The sequence below is a fragment of the Astatotilapia calliptera genome, chromosome 23, assembly GCF_900246225.1.
Source record: "Astatotilapia calliptera chromosome 23, fAstCal1.2, whole genome shotgun sequence".
NCBI classification, from domain to species: Eukaryota; Metazoa; Chordata; class Actinopteri; order Cichliformes; family Cichlidae; genus Astatotilapia; species Astatotilapia calliptera.
Genome location: NC_039323.1, coordinates 11,150,719 through 11,176,330, shown reverse-complemented (window position 1 = coordinate 11,176,330; position 25,612 = coordinate 11,150,719). Strand labels below are relative to the sequence as shown.

The 25,612-nt window shown below is 46.1% G+C and overlaps 1 protein-coding gene across 2 annotated transcripts in view; it reads right to left on the bottom strand.

The window, feature by feature from the left end:
• Positions 1-25,612, bottom strand: part of ssbp4 (single stranded DNA binding protein 4) — an 89,071-nt gene that overhangs the window by 15,793 nt on the left and 47,666 nt on the right. For both annotated transcript variants that reach the window (XM_026160143.1, XM_026160144.1), the window contains exon 5: positions 7,145-7,234. In XM_026160143.1, coding sequence (XP_026015928.1) covers positions 7,145-7,234 — 90 coding nt within the window. The remainder of the gene's footprint in view (positions 1-7,144; positions 7,235-25,612) is intronic.

Below are 25,612 nucleotides of genomic sequence, written 5' to 3'. Positions count from 1 at the left end.
CCTCACTTTCCCACCCGGCTCACTGCTCCACCCTCCCCGTGTGAGTGCTCTGTCGGCGCTCCGCCATCCAAGCCACAGAGCTCGACACCAGGAACCTGGAACTACAGCGGAAAGATAAACACGCCTGACTGACAGCTCGAAACAAGCGAGTTCCCACGAGCACGGATACAGTACTGCTGCACTGCCAGGTACGCCATACAAGAGCACAGATTTTGGCAGGAGAGATGAGCTCGTACTTACGCATGAAAATAACACTGCTCATGAGCAGAAGCACGTATTCAAGGACTTGTTACCCTTTATAAAAGGCAGAAGCAGCAGCAGGGCTCTTCAGACAGGTGCTTCCTCTCCCTGTGAGATGTGTCAGTTTACCTTTCATTGATTCTATTAATCTCATCATCATCTGAGACGTAGTCAAGTCTCCACAAAAGCCACTTTTTAACCAGCAACGCGACACGCAAACCTGGACGTGTTTATTTAGTTGTACATGCAGCACAGAGATGGCGTGCCGGCACAGTTATGACGTCTGTGCCGGTAACACTGTGGGTTTTTTCTGCCACTCCGTGTGCAGTGTGTATGTTCTGGGTGGTTAACACCAGCTGCACTGGCTCGCTCTGTCTCTCAGCAGGTTCACACTGGGGCTAATGCAGCGCTAGCTCTGTCTGACCTCAGAGGTTACTGTTGTTGCCGAGCCAGAGTGTGTGTGTGTGTTTGTGTGTGTCTAACAAGACACCCCTGCGGGGTCTGACTGCACTGACCCAGCTGCAGCAGTCTGATTCTCATCCCCCCCCCACACACACACAGCCTAGTTTCAGTCGCTCGAGAGGACACCGCATTGACTTGCATTCATCTTTCAGAGCCGTACCCTCGCACATAACCATGAGCGCTTCCTGCCTCACCTGAATCTTTGACATAACCATCACGTAATCCTTAAACTACTTTCACCAGTTTTACCAGCTGGTCACATGGGGACCATCTTCTCGTCCCCATATGGAGGTCTCAACATGATGATTGTGAGAACAAATTTTTGTTCCTGCAGGGTAGATAATACACAATCTCATTCACGCTCTCTCTCGCACACACTCACACACACACACACACGCACACTTGCTCAGAAACTACACACAGAAACACTCACAGTGCTCCTCTCTTGTTCTTCTCTATAATGTACCATAATGGAGCGTAGCTCCTTTGACTGGGCCTCCCCAGGCCTTCCTGCTATTACATCTGAATGGGCCAGCATATGGCCTTTATGGCTCTACTGTTCCCTCTACAGGTCCCCGCAGAGAGAGGGAGCGAGAGAACATTTCAACTGTCGTGGAGGTATATGCAGGGCGAGTTTGAAAAGTAGCTTGCTTGGAGAGTGTGCGAGTGTGCGTGAGCTTGTGTGGCGTTGTTTGTGTATTCGTGTGGGAGAGGGGAAGGAGGAGGGGGGGGGGGGACACGGGGAGCGTTAAATGAAGCAATTAATAAAATCATTTTCTACCCGGCTAAGGAGATAACAGCTTGGCACAGTACCACAAACCCATCAACGCAACCCCCTCGCCTCCTCACCGCTCATTTCAGCTTAAGGAAGACCCACACTGCTGCCCCTGATGGACCACTAACAGAAAGAGTGAGAGCGAGGGAGAGAGGGGTGGAAGAGTAGCAGCCTGCTGAGGGTTTTTCACCTGTTTATAGCTGCCAACACTAGAGGGCAGTGTGTAACTTCTGTCAAACTTCTGGACACACACACACACACACACACACACACACACACACACACACACACACACACACACAAAGAGTGAGAACACAAAGCAGCCTGCATCACTGAACACAACAAACAAAGCCAGGAGTAGCAGCGCACACACACACACACACACACACACACACACGCACACACAGACACACACACACACACACACACACACACACACACACACACACACACACACACACACACACACACACACTGAATGCACACTCATTGTCATTCCTTGCTAACATTCCAGAGAGAGCAGCAGTGGCAGCAGTGGGTCTCCTGCTAGCTCATGCTATACAACATGGCAACATGTCAGCTCAGAGACGGGAGCACGCGATCAGGAGTGTTTTCTCCCGGAGGATAGCCGTTAACCCGCTGGGACGGTGCCAAATTATTTACAGTATCGTGCAAAGGTTTTTGAGGTTTTAAACATTAATAGGCGGCACAGCCAAGAAGCATCTGATCAGCAGCAGGACGAGTCCAGAGTCAGAAAAGAAAAATTAGCAACAAGAACAAGGGGTACTGCTACAGGCGATATGCCCCCCCCCCCCTCCCAGAGGCATGGCCTCAGTAATCATGAGTATCAATGGAAAGTTCCCCAAAATGGAGCCACCTGCTTTTTAATTGATGAAAACTATTCATGCTTACTTCACTGTTGGTGCTTAAGGCTTCTGCCCAACCATTGGTGCACCAGTGTGGATCTGTGAGAAGGATTGTGGGAATTCAACCAATGTAGAGGCCGCAGGGACACGTTTCCAAAAAAGCCAAAAGCATGCAGTACGACAGCCGTGATGCTACGTGCTGGTCGAATGTTGACTGGCTGAAAATTTGTCTTTTCGAAAGGAGCAACAAATGAGTTAAGCACAAAGCAGTACAAAAGCACACCTCAAACAACGGCAGCAGGGACACTTTACGTTGTTTTAACTCTCAGCTTCACGAAACGACAAAGAAGGTCTTTGTCCATTGTGAATTTCCAGACGGAGCAGCGATGTATTGCCAACTTAATTGCCACGTATGGGGAGAGGGGGCTGCTACGCAATATAGCGGAAGTGTGCTCATTGGCAGGACGTGGTGGCGACGCTGCTCGCCACTGCTTCGCCCACATTCTTCTGCTCTCTGCGTGTTGTTCATCGCGAGGTGATGCCGTCCTCCAAAAAGCCAACAGCTCGTTGCCTTCTGGTTGCAGTGCACGGCTACGACATGCAGACACAGTCTACAAAGATACTGAAGCAATACTACACCAGGACCTGAGCTCTTTCACCAACACGCAGAGAAACATGTGATGTTTGCCTCTAAACAGATGAAATCACGTGATGGTGGAGGTGAAGCATGAACAGCAGGAGAAAACGGCTTCATTCATTATTATCATTCATCATTAATGTTCATGAGCCAAGTCTAAAGGAAAGTGCAGGTACACGATGCAGAGAAAAGGTTTTCCCGAGTACTGCTTCTCATTTTAAAGTCTGTCATTCAAGGGGAATTGTTGGGTATGATCTTTGTGGCTGTCCTCTCAAGGATAAGCAGAGTCCCTCTTCTCAGTGGAAAGTTTTGACTCGTCTGGGTCCTTTGACATCTGTGTCTTCCACTCACGCTGCTTTTTCACATGTGTTAGAAAAGCAGATTAAACATTTTTGCATAACTTTTTAAATATGTCGGTGGTTTTTGTTGAGAGGTTGAACACTGTTACACCTCACTTTGTTAACTTTGGGCAACTTTGTGATTATCCCTCTGTAAAGTCCGCAATCTCCACTAAAGGACCGGCGCCGGCCCTAACAGAAGAAATAATATTTCAGATGCTATTCCTCAATCACTTCTGTACGGTTTGCAGTCTGTCATTCACTTTCCGAAGCACTTCACCTTATTTATCTGCATCTTTGTAATACGACTGACCGGACTGAACCCCGAGCCCAGTCTTACCTTTGATAAATAAATTACCGAGCGCAGATGTCTCCCTAATTCGCCATGTGCGTGCCATGTGTCAGCTTTGAACAGGTTCTTAAATTTGCCTTTGATACCTGGGTTGCTTGTTCTTAAATGTGTAATCAAACCTAATCCTCTTGTTGTGCTTTTTCGTGTTGTCCCTGAAGAGCTGCAATTACCTGCCGTAAATTGCACAGCCTTTGACTCTCGATCCTCTTTTTTATTTATTTTTTTGGCAAGAGGAACAATTCCAGTTTAGTAGAGAGAGGATGCCCCACCCCGGCTGGTTTACACCCCTACGAGAGTGCGCTCTGTGTTTTTGACTGCGTTACGTGTCGTGTGTAGATCACAGAAGCAGCTCGAGAGCGAGGCGCTTCAGATCATTTAATGTTCATTTTCTCATTTGAAAAAAAAAAAGATTTTGGAAAGACTCCCCTGACATCTCACTGTCCTCTTCTTTTTCCCCTCCTCCACCCTCCTCTATCTCTCCTTGTTGCCTCTCGTCCCTAATTTTCCCTCCCCCCCTCCTCCCCCGTGTCATCTCCCCTTTTGCTTGCCCTCCCCAGAGGGCTATGATGCAGCAGCGATGGACTTCTGCTGAGAGACGAAGGACTACACACCAAACGTGTAGACACTTATTCTATTCTCTTTCTTCTTCTGTCTTTCTGCCTAAATGATGCCCCCCCCCCCCCCGCACCCACCCCCGAATGCCAGGCTCACCCTGTGAGCTACACATTAGGATAACATGAACGAAGACCCTCCTCCTCCCATCTCTATTTTCCTCCAGTGTCCTGTCTTTGCCCCTCATCCCTCTCTCCCAGGACTGGAGCCAATAACAGTGTTGGGGTCACCTATGTTAATTGCTATGCTAGAGCAACTGGGAAAAAACACACACACAGCACACACGAGCAGTTCACACACAGTCGGTGAGTAAGCATGTGTCACTGAAGCGGCGTGTGAGAAATAATAGTTTCAAAAACAAGGGAAATGGAGAGAGTGAAGAAATGTCATGAAGAAGGATACCTGGCGTGTGAAGGAGAAGGTGAGGGAGGGAGAAGGTGGGAAAGGAAGCCGACCCAGAGTTCAGATGAGAAATGACCGAAACGCCGAGGAAATTTCGCTTAGCTCGATGTAATCCATTCACAATTCTACGGCAAGACTGTGGTCCACTCGACTAACCGTATCTCAGGAGTGACTGAGGACACGAGCACAATTTCAACAATGTGTGCGAAGGGGGGGGGGGGGGGGGTGAAACAGCTTCCCCTTCATTTGAATGAACAAATGCAATGCAGAATTCTCAGCAGCCTGCACTTTCAGCGTGGACCGCAGCCATTAGTTCAATGGGGAATTAATGTCAGCTACCTACAGAAAGCAATGAGCGGGGCTTCGGCTCTGGCTCATGTTGAAGGATGCTGTTGTACCACTAACAGTGTGAGCTTGATTTAGGGAAATCTTTGCAGTGGCACTGGAAGCATTTTGTCTCGGTGCACTGTGCAGGCTCTGTGCTCGCACCTTTGTTTTCTTGTTTTCTTCACCTTTTCCTGCTTTGCTCAGCTAATCTGAGCTGAAGAGGGGAGGAGAAAGAGAAGAAGGATGGATGAAAAGAGAAGAAAAGATGAAAGTGAATACAGCATCCATCCCTCCTTGTTCTCCTCCTCTCTGCCCATCCTGTCTGTCTGTCTGTCTGCCCTGCACACAGGGTCTATTTATGGAAAGCAATGTCACTCACGCAACACCATCAGATAGCTCTCTCCCTGGCCTGCTCACTGCTCATACATCATTAACATTCTCTACCACCCCAGCATGTACATGCATGCGCGCACACACACACACACACACACACAGAACATGACACGCTGCCAATCAAACAAGAAAAAACAGGCTGTACTCAAACTGTACGTATGGAAACATCAGGTATGCTATAGACAGAGAGTGAGAGGAAATTTGTGCAGCATGCTTACAGCACTGAGCATGTTTAATTATACTCACAAAGGATTAATAAAGTAAAGTATTATTCTTAAAGACGTATTGTAATTTTATTGCATTGCCTGGTCAGCCGAATCCTGTTTGATGTTTAACTCAGGAGAAAGTCTTTAAATGGCTGAGACGCTAGCAAGACTCTTACACATCACAGGGATTTACAAACAAAAATCTCAAAAATAAAACTTTAAAAATAAAATAACAATAAATGCATTAATAAACATCTTTGTTTATTAATTTAAGGAAAATTAATTAAATTTAAAAGAATATATATATATATATATATCAACCAATGTGAGCACGAGGCTGGGATCTGGTGACTGAATATTATATATTCAATATTCTGCTGACAGTTATTGATCTTACATGGTTAGCAGGACAACCCTTCTAGCTAGCATTAGCGATTGAAGGAGCTTTGTTATCTTTGGACAGAGAGGACTTTTTCCAAACTCTAACCAATAAAATTCAGCAGCCGGTCGGCAACTCCTTGGCAACCAATGGTCGCTAGGGAAAAACGCTCGGTTACAGACCAGAGGGAAAGGGTTGCTCTCGGCTGCTGCGTTGAAAGCCACCAAAAACAACCTTGTGATTGCTTTGGTGTCTTTGCAGACAGCTCCTTTACGTGACCTACAGACTGCGTGGAAACTGTCAGTAAATGGAGCTGAGTTGGCTGAATGTTGTACTACTCCTTTAAAGGCTCCACTCCACAAGAAGATGTCCAGGGTTTCGCTAAATGACATCAAACTTTTGCAGGGGATGAATGCCCTCTTCCTTCCGTAGGCGTTTCACCTGAATTGCTCATGGTATAATGTGAAAAATCTCATATTTGCTGGTGACTTCTTTCTTACTCAAACTGTCTGCTGTAGAAAAGCTGCTTTAAGCCAATTCAGATTTCCTGTTCTCACCCTCAGCAATTCACAGCATATCTTTGGGGGTACAGTTACTTTAAAACCTCAATTTTGTAAATGTTACGAGTTTAATGTGTGTCACAGTGTCAAATAAGGCTCCTATATGTCCTCATTTGAATATGTGAGAGTGACAGAAACAGAGAAAAGAGTGCGAGTGACCTCGTCAGCCTTTGAGACAGCCCTCAGAGAACAGTGATGACAGGAGGAATTAGTGAAGCAACACAGACCAGAGAAAATAGCCTCCTCTTCACTCTGCTTTTTCCTCCCCTCCCAGCAAACCCAACACCTCCTTCACTTGCAAAGGCATTTCATATTCTGGAAAGCACACGGTAACACAGAAAACTCTACGGGTAGAGTCTAGAGCAGCAGACAGAGCACCAGGAGTTAACATCCCGGGCATATGGACATATGGGATGGACGCAGAGAGACAGAGAAGGGAACACATCTGGACAGGGATTAGGACAGCTAAAGAGGCTAAAAAAAGGAGGAGGAGACAGAGGGATAGGTTTAGCCATGGCTAAGGGAGGGGTGATGGTTGGAGGTGATTGTGGGGGTGGGTGAGGGATGAAGTCAGACGGAAGGTCATTTTTCTTACTTGAAAGAAGCCCGGGGGCATGGGTCCTCCTGGCATGCCATCATTGGGTGGCATGTTGCCCATCACTGGACTGGGAGCAGCGGCCGCGCTCTGAAAGAACAACCACAACAAAACCAAAATAAAAGCCTCTGCATTTCCCTTCAGCGGATTAACACACAGTCACGGGACAATCAACGATCGGCAAGGTGTTAAAACAATCCTGTGTCTGCCGAAATTAATAGAAAGAGATACGCGCTGTTCGGAAATGATTTGCCATCAAACTTTTTTCCTTTTTTTCACCCTGATTGCGCTCTTTCTGGAGCAAATGGAGCAATTACAGATATCTCACGATATCTGACGGAGATATGATTGTCTGGGTGCTGTGATAAACCAATCGATGGACACAAAAACAAAATGCAAATATGGTAATTTAGTGGGAACATTAAGGAAGGAATTCTGTGGGTTTGGAGTAAACTAGTTTCCCCGTTGCGCTATGAATGGACAGCACTTTTTTTCCAATAACTGCTAAAGTAAAAAAAAACAAAAAACAAAAACAGGGCATAAATGTGTCACTTGAATGCATCTATGACTTGTATTGATTTTGGACTGTATTTAATCTTTTCTCTCACAGTAATAATGATGCTAAACATCAGGGAGAAGAGACAGATGTGGCGCTGCCTCAGTCGTGCCGACCATCAGCACATCGTTGGCATGGCCAGGGCAATGCAAGGAGCAATTAAAAAAAGTTGCAATGATTCCTGTGGAAGAAGAACTGAAAAGCTAAGACCGCACAGATACCCCGACATCTAACAAGCAACCCGTCTTAATGTCTTCCAGACACGACCTAGATGCTGTTACTCCAAAGGCTGTGGAGGATGGACGGGTGTACCAAAATAGTCACTGTTGCTTTCTCTTAAAGATGAACACAATCTAACGGCCTTAACTATAACCATGGGTCTTTTGATTAAGCATAACCAATTAAAAGCCTCAATATCTGCTATTGAACATAGATGCAAATCCACATAATTTACAAATGCACATACACAGCGCTCTCCTCCAGCCCTTCCCCCACTGTAACCGGAGCTCCGCTCACTTCCCTCCGTGCCTCGCCTGACCTGCACAGCCCAGACACTAACTAGCACGCCCCGGGGCCACGAGGCAGGGCGCGCACAATCGCGCATGCAAAAACTGCAGCGGCAAAAGGGTGTGAATCTGTGGGGCTCTGAAAACAACCGTGACAGAGCACGGATGTGGCATCGACAGAAGTAAGGCAAGAGCCAAAACTGGAAAGAGAAAGGCATAAAGGAGAGAGGGGAGACATTTAAACAGAAAAGGCTGGCAAACAATAGGAAGCGGGCCAAGAGAGGAAGAGCTGGAGAGCTCTCTCAGAGGGTGAGGAGAGGTCAGACAGTGAAGAAGAGCTTAGTACAGATGCTTCTATATTACTCTCAGGTCTATGTGTGAACTGTCAGTTCTTTCCAGCCTCAACAGTAGACAAGCAAGAAGAGGAAGAGGTCAAGAGGATCTTCCAAACCTTAAAATAAAGAATACAGCACACAGATAAAAAATGGACACTCACCCCTCTTATAATAAGTGCTAAGCATCATTTTTCTTCCTTCCACTGTGACCTGGTGGCCTGGGAAGCATGTGAACTCTCCCAATGTTTCTTTTAACGCATAAATGCCAAATAACTCAGGTCTTAAATGAGACTCAGTCTCACAGACATCTGCGACAGGGGGACAAAGTCTTTGGCCCCAAAGAGTCTGTTTAGCCTTCATGTGACAGGACAGAGAAAAGAAGACAAGAAAGCTGGGAGAAAGACCGGGGTAGATATGCAGTTAGCTTTAGTATTAGCTTTAACCCGGTGAACCACACCGATGTCCCGCAGAAACAATCTCAAAATCATTGGCTACAGTCTGTAAACAGTTAATCAGTTTTTTAAAGTACATCTGTAGTTGTAAACAGTGATTAGCAGATGGAACAGGAAGTCTTGTGTAGTTGTCCATTGTCCCCAGAGGCTACCACGATGTCCACACAGGAAGCAACGAGCAGCAACTCGGCAACCAGAGACCAGAGCCATTCAGCAGCGACACAAACAGGTGCAAGTAAGGGGAAAACTATTAAACATAAAAACGTGAAATTCTAACTAGTCTTTTTGACCATCAGAGCAAATCAGGATGTGTTGTTTAGGAAGATGCATAAAAAAATGACAGAGTATTGAGTAGTTAAAATATGGAAAGAAAAAGTCCTGTATATGAGCACACACTATTGGTATGTAGCCGAATTTCATAATATTACTTTTTACCGTGAAGGACATGAGAGCCTCGAAGGTCCCCGACCATCACGTGTGGGCGGGGCTTTAGTCAGCAATCGCTTCCCAGGTTGAAAAGGGTCCGACAGGTCAGGTCAGGTCAGGTAATGGGGTTGGCCTAAGCAACAGATTGGGTCCCATAGAAGCATGATTGTGGCAGATGATTTGTGTTGTTTCAGATCTCGAGCCTGTGTGTGTTTGCGTATGAGAGGGTTTGAATGGATCCATTATTAGGTCTGATTATGCTAATAATCACTGCAGGATTAAAACAAAAAAAAAAAAGTGTTTTCTGAATCAAGATGGAGTGTGTGAACTGCGAAAAGAAGTCGCTGCTTGTTACTTGGTTTTGGTGAGGGACTCCTTTGTGCATAATTTGGGCTTCTGTACTTCTAGGAGCCATATTGATGGAGCAACTGAAAAATAAAAATAAGGGCGCGAGACTGTAAAGTGTGCAGTGGTGCGCTTTTTTCTCCTGTTGAACAATGGGCAGCAAAAACAATGGGCTGAATACTGTACATATTGACATACATGCGTCCACACCAACACAAACACACGTGCGCACGGTTAACCAACTGCGGTTTGTCTCAGCGCTTTAACGGCCGTGCGGAGGGAAGGAGGGAGAAAATAGGAAGATGAAATAAGAATGAGAAAAAGGAAAAGAGAAGATAGCTCAATAGACAGCAGGACATCTTAGAGGGAGGAGGAAGAGTGAATGGAAGTGGTGCTGGCATGTAAGTACGTGTGACGAGTGTGTGTGTGTGTGTGTGTGTGTGTGTGTGTGTGTGTGTGTGTGTGTGTGTGTGGCGAGTGAATGTGTGCGTACGCGCGAGCCTGCCTGCCTCAGCCAGCCAACGAGGCTCCACAGTACTCAGGTGAAGCAGCAGCAAAAGGCCCCTTCTCCTAGTTGCCATGACAACCCCGACCTCAGCTCCTGCTCTCCAGTGCCCATTAAAACCCTCAGGCCGTCAATCATCAGCATGGCCAGGGAGCAGAGAGAGGGAGAGAGGGAGAAAGCGATAGGTGGAGGGAGAGAAAAGCAAAAAGAAAGAGAGAGAAGAGAAAGAGGAGGAAAAGATAGAAAAAGAAACAGACGTGGAGTTTAAAGCAGCCTGTGGCTTTTGATAGCTGCTGCCCTTTTTGCCACAGCTATCTCTCTCCTTTTCTTCCCTCCGCACAAACAAACCCGATACACAAAACCTCCACAGTGCTAACTCCTCACCACCGTCGCTCTCCTTCAGCTCTCTCTCCATCCCCACCGAGCCAGCCAATAATCAGCGCCGCATTTCTACGACACGTATTAGGCCCATTGTAGGCTGAAAAAAATTACAAAGCCGCGAGAGGGTAATATTCAGAGAGAATACAGTCATGAAAAAGCTCAGCTGTTCTCTGAGATTAAAGTGGAGCATCTAGGCGAAACAAAGACTCGCAAAGTTACAAGACAAAATATTTTCGGAGATTATAAAACGATAACTTCATCACAAATACCCGCCGATGTCATAAGCAGAAGAGCGATGCTGATGTAAGCGGCGATGCTGTTGCATTAGTCCATTGTGTTGAAGCTGCTGATCCACAAAAGCCATCACCTCGTCCAAATCAGCACACGCTTCTTCATGAATAGGCCAAATTCACTGCAATCGTTCTTCCAAGCTACAATCAAAAAATTTGACTGCGAATTTGGTCATTATTTCAAAAAATGAGCCAAGAATCTAGCTCTTCCACTGAAACAGCGACTCTCAGCAGAAACGTTTACGACCAGTGACGCCTGCAATACGCCACTTTTATAACATTACTTCGTGATCCCGTCTTTCCCAAACACAAGGTTTTCTCTTGGTTCACTTGTAACTAATGAACTTACACGATTGATATGCGACATCTTCATTTCTTAACCCTGCATCCATCCATGCCGCCTCCATGTTTTGCAAATGAGCTAAATGAGTTAAGGATATTCTCTCGTCTCTGCTGATGCGTGACGAGATTCACAGCATCTGAAGTCTTTTTGTGTCTGTGAGGTGCATCTGTTTAACGCTGTAGTTTCACTTGTTGGAAAGACTCTTTCCAAAAGTTAGACGAATAGATTGATATCACTGTCATATCTTTTCTGGTAAATAAGCTAAAGCCAGAAGCCAGTAAGTTCAGCAAACACGGGAGAACAGCACACGAGGCTCAGCTGGAAGAGGAGCATAAATCTTTCCGTGTAACTCTTCAAGCAAGAAAACAAAGGAGCGCATTTCTCAAACTGTAATCCATTCTATAATAACACAGACCGCACTGTGCTTGAGACAAAGGCTAAATAACGAAAATAAACTTCATATTTCAGTTTGTTCTCTTAGCGTTTATAATTGAGACGACTTGAATCTCTCCAACGAGTGATAAGATGATCAGCAGCTGCCATTTTGAGGTGTCCCATGATGTGACATAACCACGGCAATCTTTACCATCGCCGGCTTGCACGAGATGCGAGAGAGGCATTATCGGAGGACGTGCATTTGACAATTTCCTCTAACAGAAGGGGGTCTGCCCTCCTTTGGCCCCTTGTTGTGATCCTCTTTAGTGCCACGGTGGAGGCTGGCTAACCGGCTAGGTCCACAGACAGTGAGTGAGCGGCTCTATCTGCCCAGTGATCAGACCTCAGCTTCCAGGGGGTAATGGATCTGCCGTTATCTGGGTCCAGACAAGCAGGCCAACACACTGCTACCTGCTGGTCACAACAACACTGATACTGACCTGTTAGTATCTGTGTGAGTGTGTCTGAATATCTGTGTGGAAGCCTGTGTTTATTTCCGTTTCCAAGGGTTTAGCCTGACCTGACTGTACTCACGCAGAAACACATGAAACCGCCCAAACCGAGATCCTCTGACCACAAAGTTCACGCATGCAGCCACACACAGAGTAACAGAGTCCAGTCCAAGCTCGTGTTTCCCAAAACAGGGCATCGCTTTATTTTTCATTCTTTGTCTGCTGAACAAAAAAGCATAAACTGCTGAAGAGCAGGTGAGATGAAGTTGTTAATGTAAACAACGAAGACAGAGCGAAGCCTTGTGATTCGGTTATGGCTGACGTTCACGTAAAGTTACACAGAGATGTGTTTGCACACGCGTGTCTCACGCCAGACTGAGCGCTCTGTTATGTGTCTATGTATTTAGTTCCTGTTGGTTTCATGTGGCCCGTGTGCAAACCAAACCAGGAATTACTTTTCACAACCCTGCTGACTGTCACTGCGATCGCCGTCTCCTCCCATCTCTCCCATTTGTCCTTCTGTCACGGCCCTCCTTCTCCTCCCCTTAGCTTCAAGTGCTCCAATAACTGTCAGTGAAGTCAACTCTATAAAGATTAGCAGCGAGGCAGCTCGGTGTGAGCGGTGCTGCCGGCGGACAGACGGCTCCGATCGATGGAAGACAGAGAACTGCCGGGTCGCTCTGCCAGGAACCCTGCTCCAAACCCTGCCACATGGAAATCCCCTCAATGGCTGGGTCTGCTCTGTGTGCAGACACACACACACACACACACACACACACACACACACACACACACACACACACACACACACACACACACCAGGTATGCAGAAAAATCTGCATGGTAAGTATGCACAGGGGTGTTCTTGCACACAAACACACACATATGCTGTTGCCTTCCCATAGCTCTGGCAGCTGTTATGTCAATCAGGTGAATTAATTACCGGTAAACAAATCTGCTTGGGATCCCCCCGCAGTACACACACACACACAAACAAACACACACACACATCCCTCCTCCTCGCACTGTTCCTGTCTCTGAACCATCTCCTCCCAATATTAGGGCCCCAGACGCCCGGAGCAGCCTCCCAGCTACCCAGTTATTGCTCTGAGCTGGAAGCCCAGAGGGAAAGCTCTGTGAGAGGGGACGCCGCCCGGATCTCCCCACGCAGCCCCGGAGCACACACCTAAACTCCCACTACACCTCTCAGGATAACCAATCAACCCATGGCAATCCACACACTACCTGTCAGGGAAGAAAACAAATTACTGTGGACACACACACGCAGACACAGTGAGATGAAACAAACAAATGCAGAAACACAAACTATTCTCCTCGTCAACTGCTGCCTCTTGTAAACATCATATTGATGCGGTGGCTCTCTGTGGATGGCAGCCGACAGAGTGAAGAGGAGGGAACACCACGTGACCGACAAACAGCCTGAAATAAGGAAAGCCAAGCAAACAAAAACAGAAATTTTGTTTGATGTTTATACGTAAATCGGGAGGAATTAGCATTTTCTGGATCAATGTATTACTAAAGTTTTACTTTAGCTTTGGTCCTTGACAGTCTTAATAATAAAAACAAAGAGAACAAGGTGCCATCACCAAAAACACAAGAAGTCGGACAATCGGGGAGGATTTAAGAGGATTTAGTCTCATCTGCATTAAGGAACAAAGGCGCACAGCAACAGCCTGGTTCAACCTTCGCCAGATGACCTTTACTGTGTGGATACACGTTTTTTGTGGACGATCACTTTTATGGCTTTATGTCCAAAATAAGTGGTTCTGTTGAGGATCCGGTTAACCTAATATTTGCCTCCAGTCTGACCATCTGACCAATCAAATCAGGTTGACGGACGTCACCGCTGTCAGTGTGAAGGAAGAGGATTTTGCCGACCTCAAAAGGAGGAGGAAGAAGAAGCTGCCATCTTGTATCTTATTTTTAAAAAAAGAAGGAAAAGTAAATGTATCTCTTTGATATATCACAATGTTAATATTTTTTAAAGGGGTAACGTAACAACCAACCGTGACCAAATGTATCTTTTTCTCTCTTTGTGATTAAGACTGTAGTTAGTACAAAACAAGCGATCTAAAAATGCTGCACTGGGCTCGCAGAAATCTCATGAAAACAACAATAAAAGTAATATAATAAACAAAACATGTTGAAAATGACTCGCAGCATACTTTATGAAGTCTTTAACTCAACGCTAAAGCTAAACTCTGAGTGAAATGTGACACAAACACGGGTAAACTAAGTAAAACACATATTTACGGAGACTAATTTAGTTCCTGGCCTCCTGACATACACTTGTGTACCTTCACACGCCTTTACCGGCGCTCGGCAGTTAATGACCAAAGCTTGGCGATGGCCCGCTGCTCTCTTGGTGACCCTTTCTGACACCGGTCCCCCCTGCTGGCACTTCTCTTTAATTACACACACAAACATGTGTGCAGACACACAAACACACACTGATATTCAGCTCCTGCCTCCCACTCCGCCCGTGGCCTTTCACTCCCTCATTAGACAGTTGGTGTTGGGTGGAAAGCCACGACAGAACCAGAGGACAGGGTGCCGCGATGACGCTTGTCGGCGAGCACGCGCATACACACTTTAAGCAAAGGATGAGGAGTTACACGTGCACAAAGCTAAATGCCTAATTGAAGATTATTAATGCTGCTAATTAGGGAATAATAGAACGCTCGGAGCTCAGAAACAAAACCTAATAGACAGAGAAAGAAAGGTGTGTGAGTATTTGTCAGAGATAGGAGAAAAGGTTTTATCATGCATCCTTCCACCCTCTGAAGTATGTCTGGATATTTCCTGAGGTGAGATGCTCAGGTGTGCAGGTCAGACAGGGCTGCAGATCATCCCCGGAAAGAGCCAGACCCGAAGATATGTGTCGCATTTATGGCTCTCTCTCAGTGTTTGCAAAAAATGTAAATAAATGTTTGTCATTTATTTACATTTTACAGCTCAGTTCCACATCTACAGCGTGTCAGGCGCCGCGCGTCCTTGTCTTTCATCAGCTGACCTTTAACACCAAGATTCAACAGTTACACGGCGAGCAATCCCTCATAAAGGAGGCGCAGACATCTCATCCTCTCTACACCAAGAATGCAATGCAGCCAAAGCCATGTTGCTTTTTTGCCAAGCAGGCGAGGTGCTCCCTATTTTCAGCTACAAAACCTCAACCTCTGCCATGGCTTTCATTATCACTTTTTCCTCTGCCATCTCCAAGCAAAAAAACAAAAAACAAAAACCAGAACACCACAGCAGAAAATCAACAGGTTCACAGCCGCTGTCTGGGCTGTGCAGAATGTAATTCTGGGAAATGCTGAGATGAAGCTGGTAACACAAAAAATTACAGAATATAAATTATAAAGGAAGGAATGACCCAAACTTCTGTTGGGCAGATGAATAAAAGCATCAGTGGATTTTACCTTCATGCACTAAAACACAGGCTAAATGTGCACACGCATGCAGACACATGTAGGGTATTCATATCTTGTGGGGACATCTAATTGACATTATGCTTTCCATAGCCCCTAACCCTGAAAAATTAAATACCTAACCATAACCAATTGTAACCCTGACACTAAAGCCACATTTTGAGTCTCAAAAAATGCCTTCAAACATGTGGCATAAGGCCTGATCTTTAAAAATAAAAAAAGATGAAATGAAACTAGACTGGGCACAGAAGAAGACAATACGTGAGATTATTGTTCTCGCTGATGTTAGCGCCTAAGGAAGCAGAAGCATCCTACTCAGAAACACTGGAAAAAGCTGCTGGACCACAGTGCCACCATTTGTCCCAGTCCACCAAAACAATCATATTTTAATAGGACAGACTCCGTGTTTGGCTGTATGGGAATCAAATCTGCAGGGATTTTTTTTTTTTTTTTAAGTGCAAAAGAGGCGATAGAAGCTGCTAAAATCTACTGGAACGAGGCGACAACCGGCAATCCCTTACTTGAAAATTGAAAATAAAATATCAGATGCTTTTATTAAAGAATTACTTACCTGTAAAAAGTAAAAAAAAAAAGAAAAAAAAAGAAGAAGACATGTGGGACACGTGTTGTTTAAAGGTTTAAAGATCCCGTCCATTCATTTTGGTGAATTTTATCAAACCCACAGACTCGCTTTCACAATTGCCACTGTTGGAATCTGTTGCAGCTCCAACTTTGCCAGGATTTAATAATATAACATAACACTTTATCAGCCAGACCTCCTACGGGACTATTAAAAATGAAAAGAGTCTCTGGCAACCTTGTTAGCAATATCTACCTCCTCCTTATTCTTTGGCATTCTTTCATATTCTCATGCTCACTTCTTCCTTTCTCTCTCGCTCTGCTTTTTTCCTCATGTTGTGCTCACACAACTGGATTTTATTTCTGCAGAGCCGAGAAGGTGCAAGATGAAAAGGAGAAGGAAGTGGTGGTACCGTATACCGTCAACATAAAAAATATATGGAGAGAGGGAGAGCAGCCAAGGAGTTCCAGTTGGGCTGTACACATTCCAGAGCGCCTAAAGCAATGTGGCGAACCTCAAAGCTGAAGTCAGACGTCTGCACATCGCAGTAGTTAAACAATTACCATTGCTATAATGCGTAATGTGCTGCTGATAGAGAAAATTCGATGAATTACACCAAAGTTTTTACTGTCTTCTACTGTAACAGCCTGCAGATTTGTCTCACAGCCCAAATGCGATCCCGTCTGCTGAGCTGAGGTTGTGTCTGACGATTATGTTTAGCAACCAAAAGAAACACACCACACATTTAAAAAGATCTCACACCAGCCTAATCCACTCACCCCGTTTCTATTTTAATGTGTGTGTGTGTGTGTGTGTGTGTGTGTGTGTGTGTGTGTGTGTGCGTAGGCCCTGGCAGGAAGACACGCTCGCGAAGGAGCAGTCCTCCTGAGTGCCAGACGCTGGGATGGGGGGTTGGGTATGCGAGACACACACAGTCAGAAACACACACACACACACACACACACACACACACACACACACACACACACACACACACACACACACACACACACACAGGATTTTGGTGCCCACAAGTATAGTAAACTTCCACTTCTTGGTCCCCACAAAGATATGAATATACGCTCACAGAAACACACACACACAGTGAGAAACACACACACGGCACGCGCTACCAATTTCCATTTTGTATCCCAGAGGCACCACCACATAGGGAGCATCCACCTCATAAGTCACAACTAATGATTCAAGTATTTTGATAAATTTAGAAATTCACAAGAAGCCTGATAAGAAATTGGAGGCATGTCATCTCTTCCCTCACACTAAGGATGGATTTTAAGAATGACTTAAACCAAACACACAGACGGGTTAAGCGGTCGGGAAAGCCATCACTGACACGTGTTTTTATTTTCTTGTTTTCAGATCTTTAAGATCTGATCATTCGCTGTATTCCCTTCACACGTTATTCATGCAGTGGTAAATCTGCTGATCCCAGAATCTCGACACAGTTACATTCATCCTCTCTCCTCTTTTAAAAGAGCCTATATTCAACTTTAGCCTGATCAGCTGACTTGGTCCAGGTGCGGGGAGTTAATCAGGTTAGCGTCTTGTAACCCAGTGGCCTTGTGGACCCAGAAGCTGAACACCACCTAACCTTGTCTCCAGCCAGACAGGAGGAGGAGGAGGTGAGGGGAGAGAGCAAAGCACATTCCCAAGACAATGGACAGTCTGTGGAACTCCTGAAACTCTTGAGGACCCCGAGGCATGTGGAGGAGAGGCAGAGAGGGAAAATGAAGGAAGAAAGGCAGAAAGAAAAGAAGGAAAGTTGTTAGAGAAAAGAATAAACAGGTAGAAAAATAAGAGCGAAGGTAAAAGAGAAGAACTGCTGCCACAGGGAAGCGATAAGGAGAAAATTGGATGGGGTGGTGGGTGTTTCAGTAACAGGAGAAAAAGAGCTTGACAGCTGCTTTAGCTGACCCATGAGCAGTTTCAGTTCAGTACATGTGTTTCAACTGTAAACTTGTGCTTGTTCATCACGTAGCATCACACAAACCAGCAGCTCCACTGGAAAAAAAAAATCCCTGATGAAAAATCCAGAATTTTACCTGGAAACGGTTAAGCCCCGAGATCCCGACGCATGTCACTTCATAATCGAATTGCTACTCTTAAACACACCATGTTTGCCGTTTCAGACAGTAACTTGGTTACTTCTGGCTGTGTCCCTTTCAGGAGAGGTCGTCTAAAGCATTAGAGAATCTCTTTAGCTGTTATTAGGACTACAAGAAATGGAGATTTGCTGACAGCAACGATATTTCCTGTTTGCGAAAAGCCAGTCAAACTGACTGCAAAGTCATGTGCAAAAATCCAAAACTAACACTATAACTGCTTTCGCAAATTAACGATATTGCAACAATTGTATCCAGAAACTGTCGCCTGTCGTGTGCAGACGTTTCAGATGCGAAATGCTTTGCGAGGTATCAGCTTGGAGTCTCACCTGGGTAGAAGACACTGGAGGAAGGACACGAGACGAGATCCTCCAAACACTTATGTGCTCGAACGGACAGACTTTATACTCGGGAGCTGTCGTTGTAAAGACTGTTTAGACTCCAGTCTGACTGCTTTGACCTTTTTTTTCTTAAGTGTAGCTCTACTGGGTAACGTTCGGGGCATCAGTGTGCTATGATGAGCTTATCAGCACTCGTATATCTGGTTATGTTTGCACCACGCTTGTAAACCATAGGGTTAAATTAGAGCTGTACATTAAGGTGTTATTCTGTTACCCACTGATGCTGATGTGCACCAACAGCACCACCTGTGAGCTGCTGTGGATTTGGTTGATTTGGTGATTGTAAAAACAACATAAATGATGTCAAAGAAAGATTCAGTGGTCTACGCATCGGAAACAAAGCCGGCACAAACCTGCACTGCTGCGTCGGTGAATGAAGAATTAAATCAGTAAGGACTGACCAAGCAACACTATACGTCCAGTACTCGCTGGTGCTGTCAGCTGATGAAATCGGGCACAACTTGCTTTAGTTTAAAGCCAGCTTTACCCTTATCTGAACCCCTCTCTGACCAAGGAATGCACACAGAGCAAGAGCATAAGCACATTCACGATGGATGCTGCTAACAAACCTGCCCGTTTCTTCCCTGCCTGCCATCACACCTTCAAATGCCCGGCTCCCTGCCTGTCCCTCAGAGATATACTGGAAGATAAACAGCCTTGGTAGGACCTCCTGACCTCTGGACCACCAGTCGACAGGTTCCCAAGAGTTCAGCGGGGTCTGACATACAATGAGGACTGACATTAATGTCCTCTATTTGCATTCTTGCTTCCAGGAACTATTTCGGTAGCCAGGCAGCGTGGCTCAGAGACAGCGGTGTCAGGGAGGTGCTCATTCGGGGATGATTTAAGCCTCCGTTTCAGTGACACCAGCCTTTCATCCTCCACAAGAGACAAGCCAGAGAGCGCAGAGCTGCTGGTTCCCATCCAGCTATTCAGAGGTCAAAGAGCCAGCACATCCCGGGTCGGCCTTGCAGTGTCATTAGGATGGAGGCCGACAAATATTTACTGCGAAGGAGTCACGGAGAGGACCGGATGAAGAAGAAGAAGAGGAGGTAAAGATTTCCAGAGAGCGCCACACTTTCTCTTGACACAAGCACACATGTAGGCAGGCGAACTCTCACCAGCATCACCATCAATAAATAAACAGAGGCTGACAGAAATATCCCCAGCATAGTCTCAGCACAGCACAGAGAGAGGACAACAGGCACGCACACACGCACGCACGCACGCACGCACGCACGCACGCACGCACACACACACACACACACAAACACACACACACACACACACACACAGAGTGAGACGTGAAGATAAAGGCTGGAAGAGATGGCAACAGAGAGACGATAACAAGAAGGGGGAAACAGAGCGAATAAAAGGGAAGCAAAGAGAGGAGAAGAAAATTGAGAGATTTAAAGAACGAGAAAGAAGTTCTTTGTGTTTGCTTCAGGTCTCCAGTCAGTACAAAGGATTAATGGCCGAGGTGAAACATGCTTACTGTTTCATTCCTGTTTGCAGGAAGGGTGGGGGTGGTGGGGATTTTTTTCCTTTTACCCCCTAAACACCCAGCATCCCTCTCTGCCCCCCCGCCCCATCTAACTCAGACTATTTCTTCCCCACCCTTCACCTTCACCTCTACATCCCAGACAGAGAGACTACACCAGTCTGTGTAGCCCATACTACAACACACGTGCGCACGCACACACACACACACACACGCCACCCCCCATCTGAGCCCCTCCGTCACTCCGCCTCAACTTCTGGTTCTGATTTAGCAACAACCTCCTCTACTTCTCTTCAGTACAGCTTAATGTGTGTGAGCGTGCCTATGCGTGTGTGTGCGAGTGTGAGAGAGAGAGTAAATTCTGTCTCCTGCGATGGATACACCAACACATGTGCAAACACAGCCTGAGACATTTATGCCCCCTTGTGTGTATGGTTTTAAAATCACACACGCACACGCACACACACGCACACCATGCAGCAGCCGAGATCATATGCATGGAGACACATGCTCCCCCTCTTCAATGATTAGTCTAAATATGCCAGTGATCACAGAACGACAGGAAGACCCAGTACACAGAGAGCCACACACACACACACACACACACACACACACACACACACACACACACACACACACACACACACACACACTTTTTCCGTTGCCGTTTCCCCTCCGAGCAGTGCCAGCAGGCTGCCAAGCTGCACATAAACACGGTGCATTGCATTCACCACCTTTCTGCAGGTAAAGCACACATCAGCAGCTCTCTCTCAGGCGGAACCTTCGGCTTTGTAGCGTTAATGCTTTTACCATCAAACTGCAGAAACATCAGCGACAATGACTGCACAAATTACAAGAATATTTCATATTCTAAGTGCTTGGAAAGGGGGAAAAATGTGTTTTCACGTTGAGGTTAGCTTGTTAGCATTGCCTACATAATTCTGCAGCCTCTCAGACGTAACATCTGTGACGTGTTTGGCTGTGTCCATCTCACTGAAAGGTCAGAAAACTTCCTTCTCCTTCCTGTTTTCTGTCCACCTCTCGCCTCTTCTCTCTGGTAATCTCTAAAGTTTGCTCTGTCACTGCTGACCGGCCATCCACAGAGATGCAGTCTGCAGTTCATCTTCTAAATATAGCCAAACATTTTCAGTATATCCTGGAAGAGCTCCCACCACAAGGACCATTTATAATATTTGGATTTTCAACCCACATGCGAACATGTTCATCAGTCAATCAGCGTCCTTCATCATTTCTCGAAATAAAAAACACCAAAAAACAAAGTTAATGATTAAACAGTTGTGTGCATATGGCAAACAAACTGTTGAGCAATAAATGGAAACGATGTTTGGTACAGTGGTGACATCAGACAGCCAGTCAGAGCAGAGTATGTAAATTATGTGGCTGACACAACATACCCACAGAGCTACAAGCTTCACGAGAGGCGAGAAGCAACCAGCTCCTGCGTATCTGCGTCTCCAGTTTTCATGTGTAAACACGTTTTTTACGTTCAATAAAAGCAAATCTAGAGAAAAAAAAGCATTTTTTGCTCCCTGTAGTCTCACAGTAAAACATTAAGAAATTCCACGAAGCCTTGAGGGTCTGCAAGGGTCTCACACACACACACACACACACACACACACACACACACACACACACCCTCCTGCGCCTCCTCCCCTCTCCCCTCTCCCCGCCCTCTGCTCCCCTTTCTCCCTCTTTGCAAACCAGCACATGAACCTGAACAGGGGCACGCACGGCCCCACGAGGAGTAATGGGGTCGTTCGCCTTCCTTATCTCCTCACCCCCATAATACCCCTCCCGCCTTCTCCTTCTACCCCTCGCTTAACTTACTCCTGCTTCTCTTTCTCGCGCTCTCTCCTTCCTCCCCCCCCCCCCCCCCCAACAGCCCTCAGCCAATGGCGTCTGGGTGTCAGGCAGCTCGGAGAAGCTGTTGTCATGGTGACGGGGCTCCTGTCTGTGCTCTGTCCCTCAGGCATCCCAGATCCAGAAAGCAGCATCGTGTTTACGTGAGGAGAGGAGAGGATGAGGATGAGGAGTCGATGGAGGAGGGAAAGAAAAATGCTCCACTTTGACCAGATTTTGTTCTGATGTGTCTTTGGGTTTGGAGGCCTCGGCTTGATGTGTGTGCGTGCGTGCGTGTATGTGTTATAGCCCTGCAGACACCCAGGCATCTCACACCCCTATTCCTGGCACCTCCACCCAATCTCTGACCTTTCCTGGACTCAAGCATTTGGCCACACACACACACACACACGCACACACACACACACACACAGACACACACAATTGCAGCTTTATATATGCACATGCTAACCAACAACACGCACACACACATTCATGCAAGATCATGTAACCAGCCCAAAACACTTGCACCTGGTGTGGCCAAAAATAAGATCCCCCAGGCCGCCATGTCGCAGGGTGCCGTATCGTTGACTGCAGCTCAGAGGGTCTGTCTTAACCACTGTGCCAAACACACACACACACACACACACACACACACACACACACACACACACACACACACACACACACACGAATCATAGTCTAGATCATTTACCTCCAGGGGGCATCTGTTGCTGATTGGTCAGTGCCATCGTCTGTGCCCTCGCCATGACACTCGCAGTATGGGGTGGCTCGGTTTTTCTATATTTTAAAGCTGAGCAGTGCTTGTGTGGACGCAGAGCTATTCCAATAGAGCAGGTGTCGAGCAGCACTTCAGGCCCTCCCTGCTGTATCTGTATCTACGGTGGCCTATTGCTCCGTCCTCTACACACTTGACTTTCTTCTTTTTCTGCACAGAACAATCCAGCATGTTAATTGCAAGGTAAACAACCGAAGAGGAGCGTCACCCCCACAGGAACGCTTTTCCTCTCCTCCCTCCCTCCTGTTCCTTCCTCTCGTCTTTTCTGAGGCAAGTTTGGTTAAGCCCCCCTTCAAAATCAGAATCTGGACAAGCACCAGTTGGAAGCTAATCCGGCTCGCCAACCGGACCCCTCCTCCGAAACACCGCAGCGGGGGAGGACTGATGAAAGGAACGCTGATATGAGGGACATGAAAGGCATTGTAGAGGCAAACAGAGCCACAGACACAGCTTGCCTCAGACCCCTGCGCTGCGTTCAGCTCTGTACAACAAGCTATTTAGGACATTAAAACAGCTCAGCATTGTCAGTCCTTTCCATGTTCCAAGGCTGCGTCTAGCGTTCTTTTAGGTGGACGCCATCCAATGCCGAGGTTATGACACAAAATGTCAAAACAATGTTTGCTCTGTGCTCCAGCAACTATTAACAAAAAATGTTGCTTTTCTCTGAACTGGAACATTAGATTTCACTTAAAGTTAGTGCACTTCTATTTGTTTCAACTGGAGGAAAAAGTCCAAATGAAGAAAAGTCTCGAGGATACGAAATAAGTGGAAGTAGAGAAAGGTGAGAAACTAAAGTGAAGGTGTTGGGCCAAAACATGCTTCAATCCACCTTGGCATCGACTCTACACGTCTATGAAATGCTATTGGGGAGCTCCACCGTCATTCTTCAGTGTTTTGATACGAGCGCTTCCCAGCTCGCTGGTCCAACGTCTCCTGTATAGCCGCGGTGATGATTCGGATAGTTTTTATCCTCATTAAATCGTTCTGTGACCACTCGTGCTCTATAAATTGGGGCACTGTTATCCTGGAAGAGTTCAATGGCTCGTCATAGGATAATGGCGATCACTCAGAACAACTCTGTTCTGATGTGCAGTGACCTCTGAGGGACACGGGGACCCAAATCATCATGTCCGTAGGGTTATTCAGCGTAATCTCTTCATAAACTGAACTACAGCCTTTACCTGCAGCTGCTGGAAGCACCTGCATACCCATCTGAATCATTTTTAAATTCACAAACAAGAACCAAGAAAGATGCTCGATTTGGCCTTTGAATGAACAAAAAATAGGACAGGACTAGGGATGGGTACCGGTATCCGGTGCCATGATGGCACCGGTTCTGACATAAACGGTAGTAACCAGACCGAAAAGCAGCGCACATTTCGGTGCTTTATTTCGGTGCTTTTTTTTCCTGAGCTGTGATACACTTTAGATTCTAGCCAATCATTTTATGTTTCCGAGGATAGTAGGCGGGTCCAGGTACATACGTTCTTTTAGAGCAGAGCTACAGATTAAAAATGCCCTAGGCAAAGCGGTCAAAAGTCTGGCTGTACTTCACAGCAAAAGATGCAAACTCAGCAGCCTGCAACAAGTGCTTTAAGCTGATACTGTGATACTGTCAAAGGAAGTAACACCTCAAATCCGATGAAACACCTGGCGACGCATAGCGTTCTTTTTAAAGCCGAGAAATGCGCCGTATTTGATAGCTTGCTGCGAGACCTCACACCGAGCACATCTACTGCGGGTGGGTTGCCTGTTATCGGACCCGGAGTTAGCAACATCCCCCAAAAACCCGAAGAATAGAGTCCTGGCCCCTAGCCCTGCCAGTGTAGCAGAAATGATGACGGATGATGATGGCAGCAGCAGCCGTTCTTCTCTGCGTGAGTAGCTTAATGTTGTTCCAGTGTAATTTACGTTGAGTAGGTTAACCACGTTATTACATTAATGCATGTAAGGTGAACTAGCAAACATCATCATAGCTACATGCGGCTGTCTTCTTGTTTGATGGCAGATACTCGCTTCACCCTGGCCAAAAAGGCTAAAATGACCAAAGAAAAAGTGGAAAACAGTTAAACATGAGAGGTTTTTGGACAAAGTTTGTGTTTTTTCCATTGTTTAAGCACTGCTTCCAGCCAAGAGTGATACCATATATGCCCCATAGCTGCAGAAAAGGCTAACATTGTTATCTTTTTACAAAAAAAAAACAGCTGAACATGAGAGGTTTTTGGACCAATTTTGTGTTCTCCATTCTTTAAGCACCGGTTTGAGCACCATTTAAGCACCGGCACCATTTCAAAAGTACCGGTTTGGCACCGGTATCGGATAAAACCGAAACGATACCCATCCCTAGACAGGACAATAGGGAACAGTGAGATGATGATAAAATCCAAGCAATACCAGCGCTGGGTTAGAACAAGGCTCAGGTTCTGGTAAAGTTAACCCAATAAAGCAGAAAGTACCAGAAAGTTTAAGGTCTCCATTAACAAAAACTAAAAGTGTTTCAAGCACTATTAGTGCATTAATGATATAATATTTTATTAGACTGCCATTAATATGAAAAGCCTGATAAGCAATTTCCTTAAAGTTTTTTTTAATTGAACCACCTCTGACTTCATGTGCCCATCCTCCTCCCTCTCCCATCGAAGTGAGCACCCCTGCCGTTAATTGCCATATTATCCTGGCTCTTCATGTCCAAATTTCAAGAGTTAGTTAAAAATAGCGATAGGAAA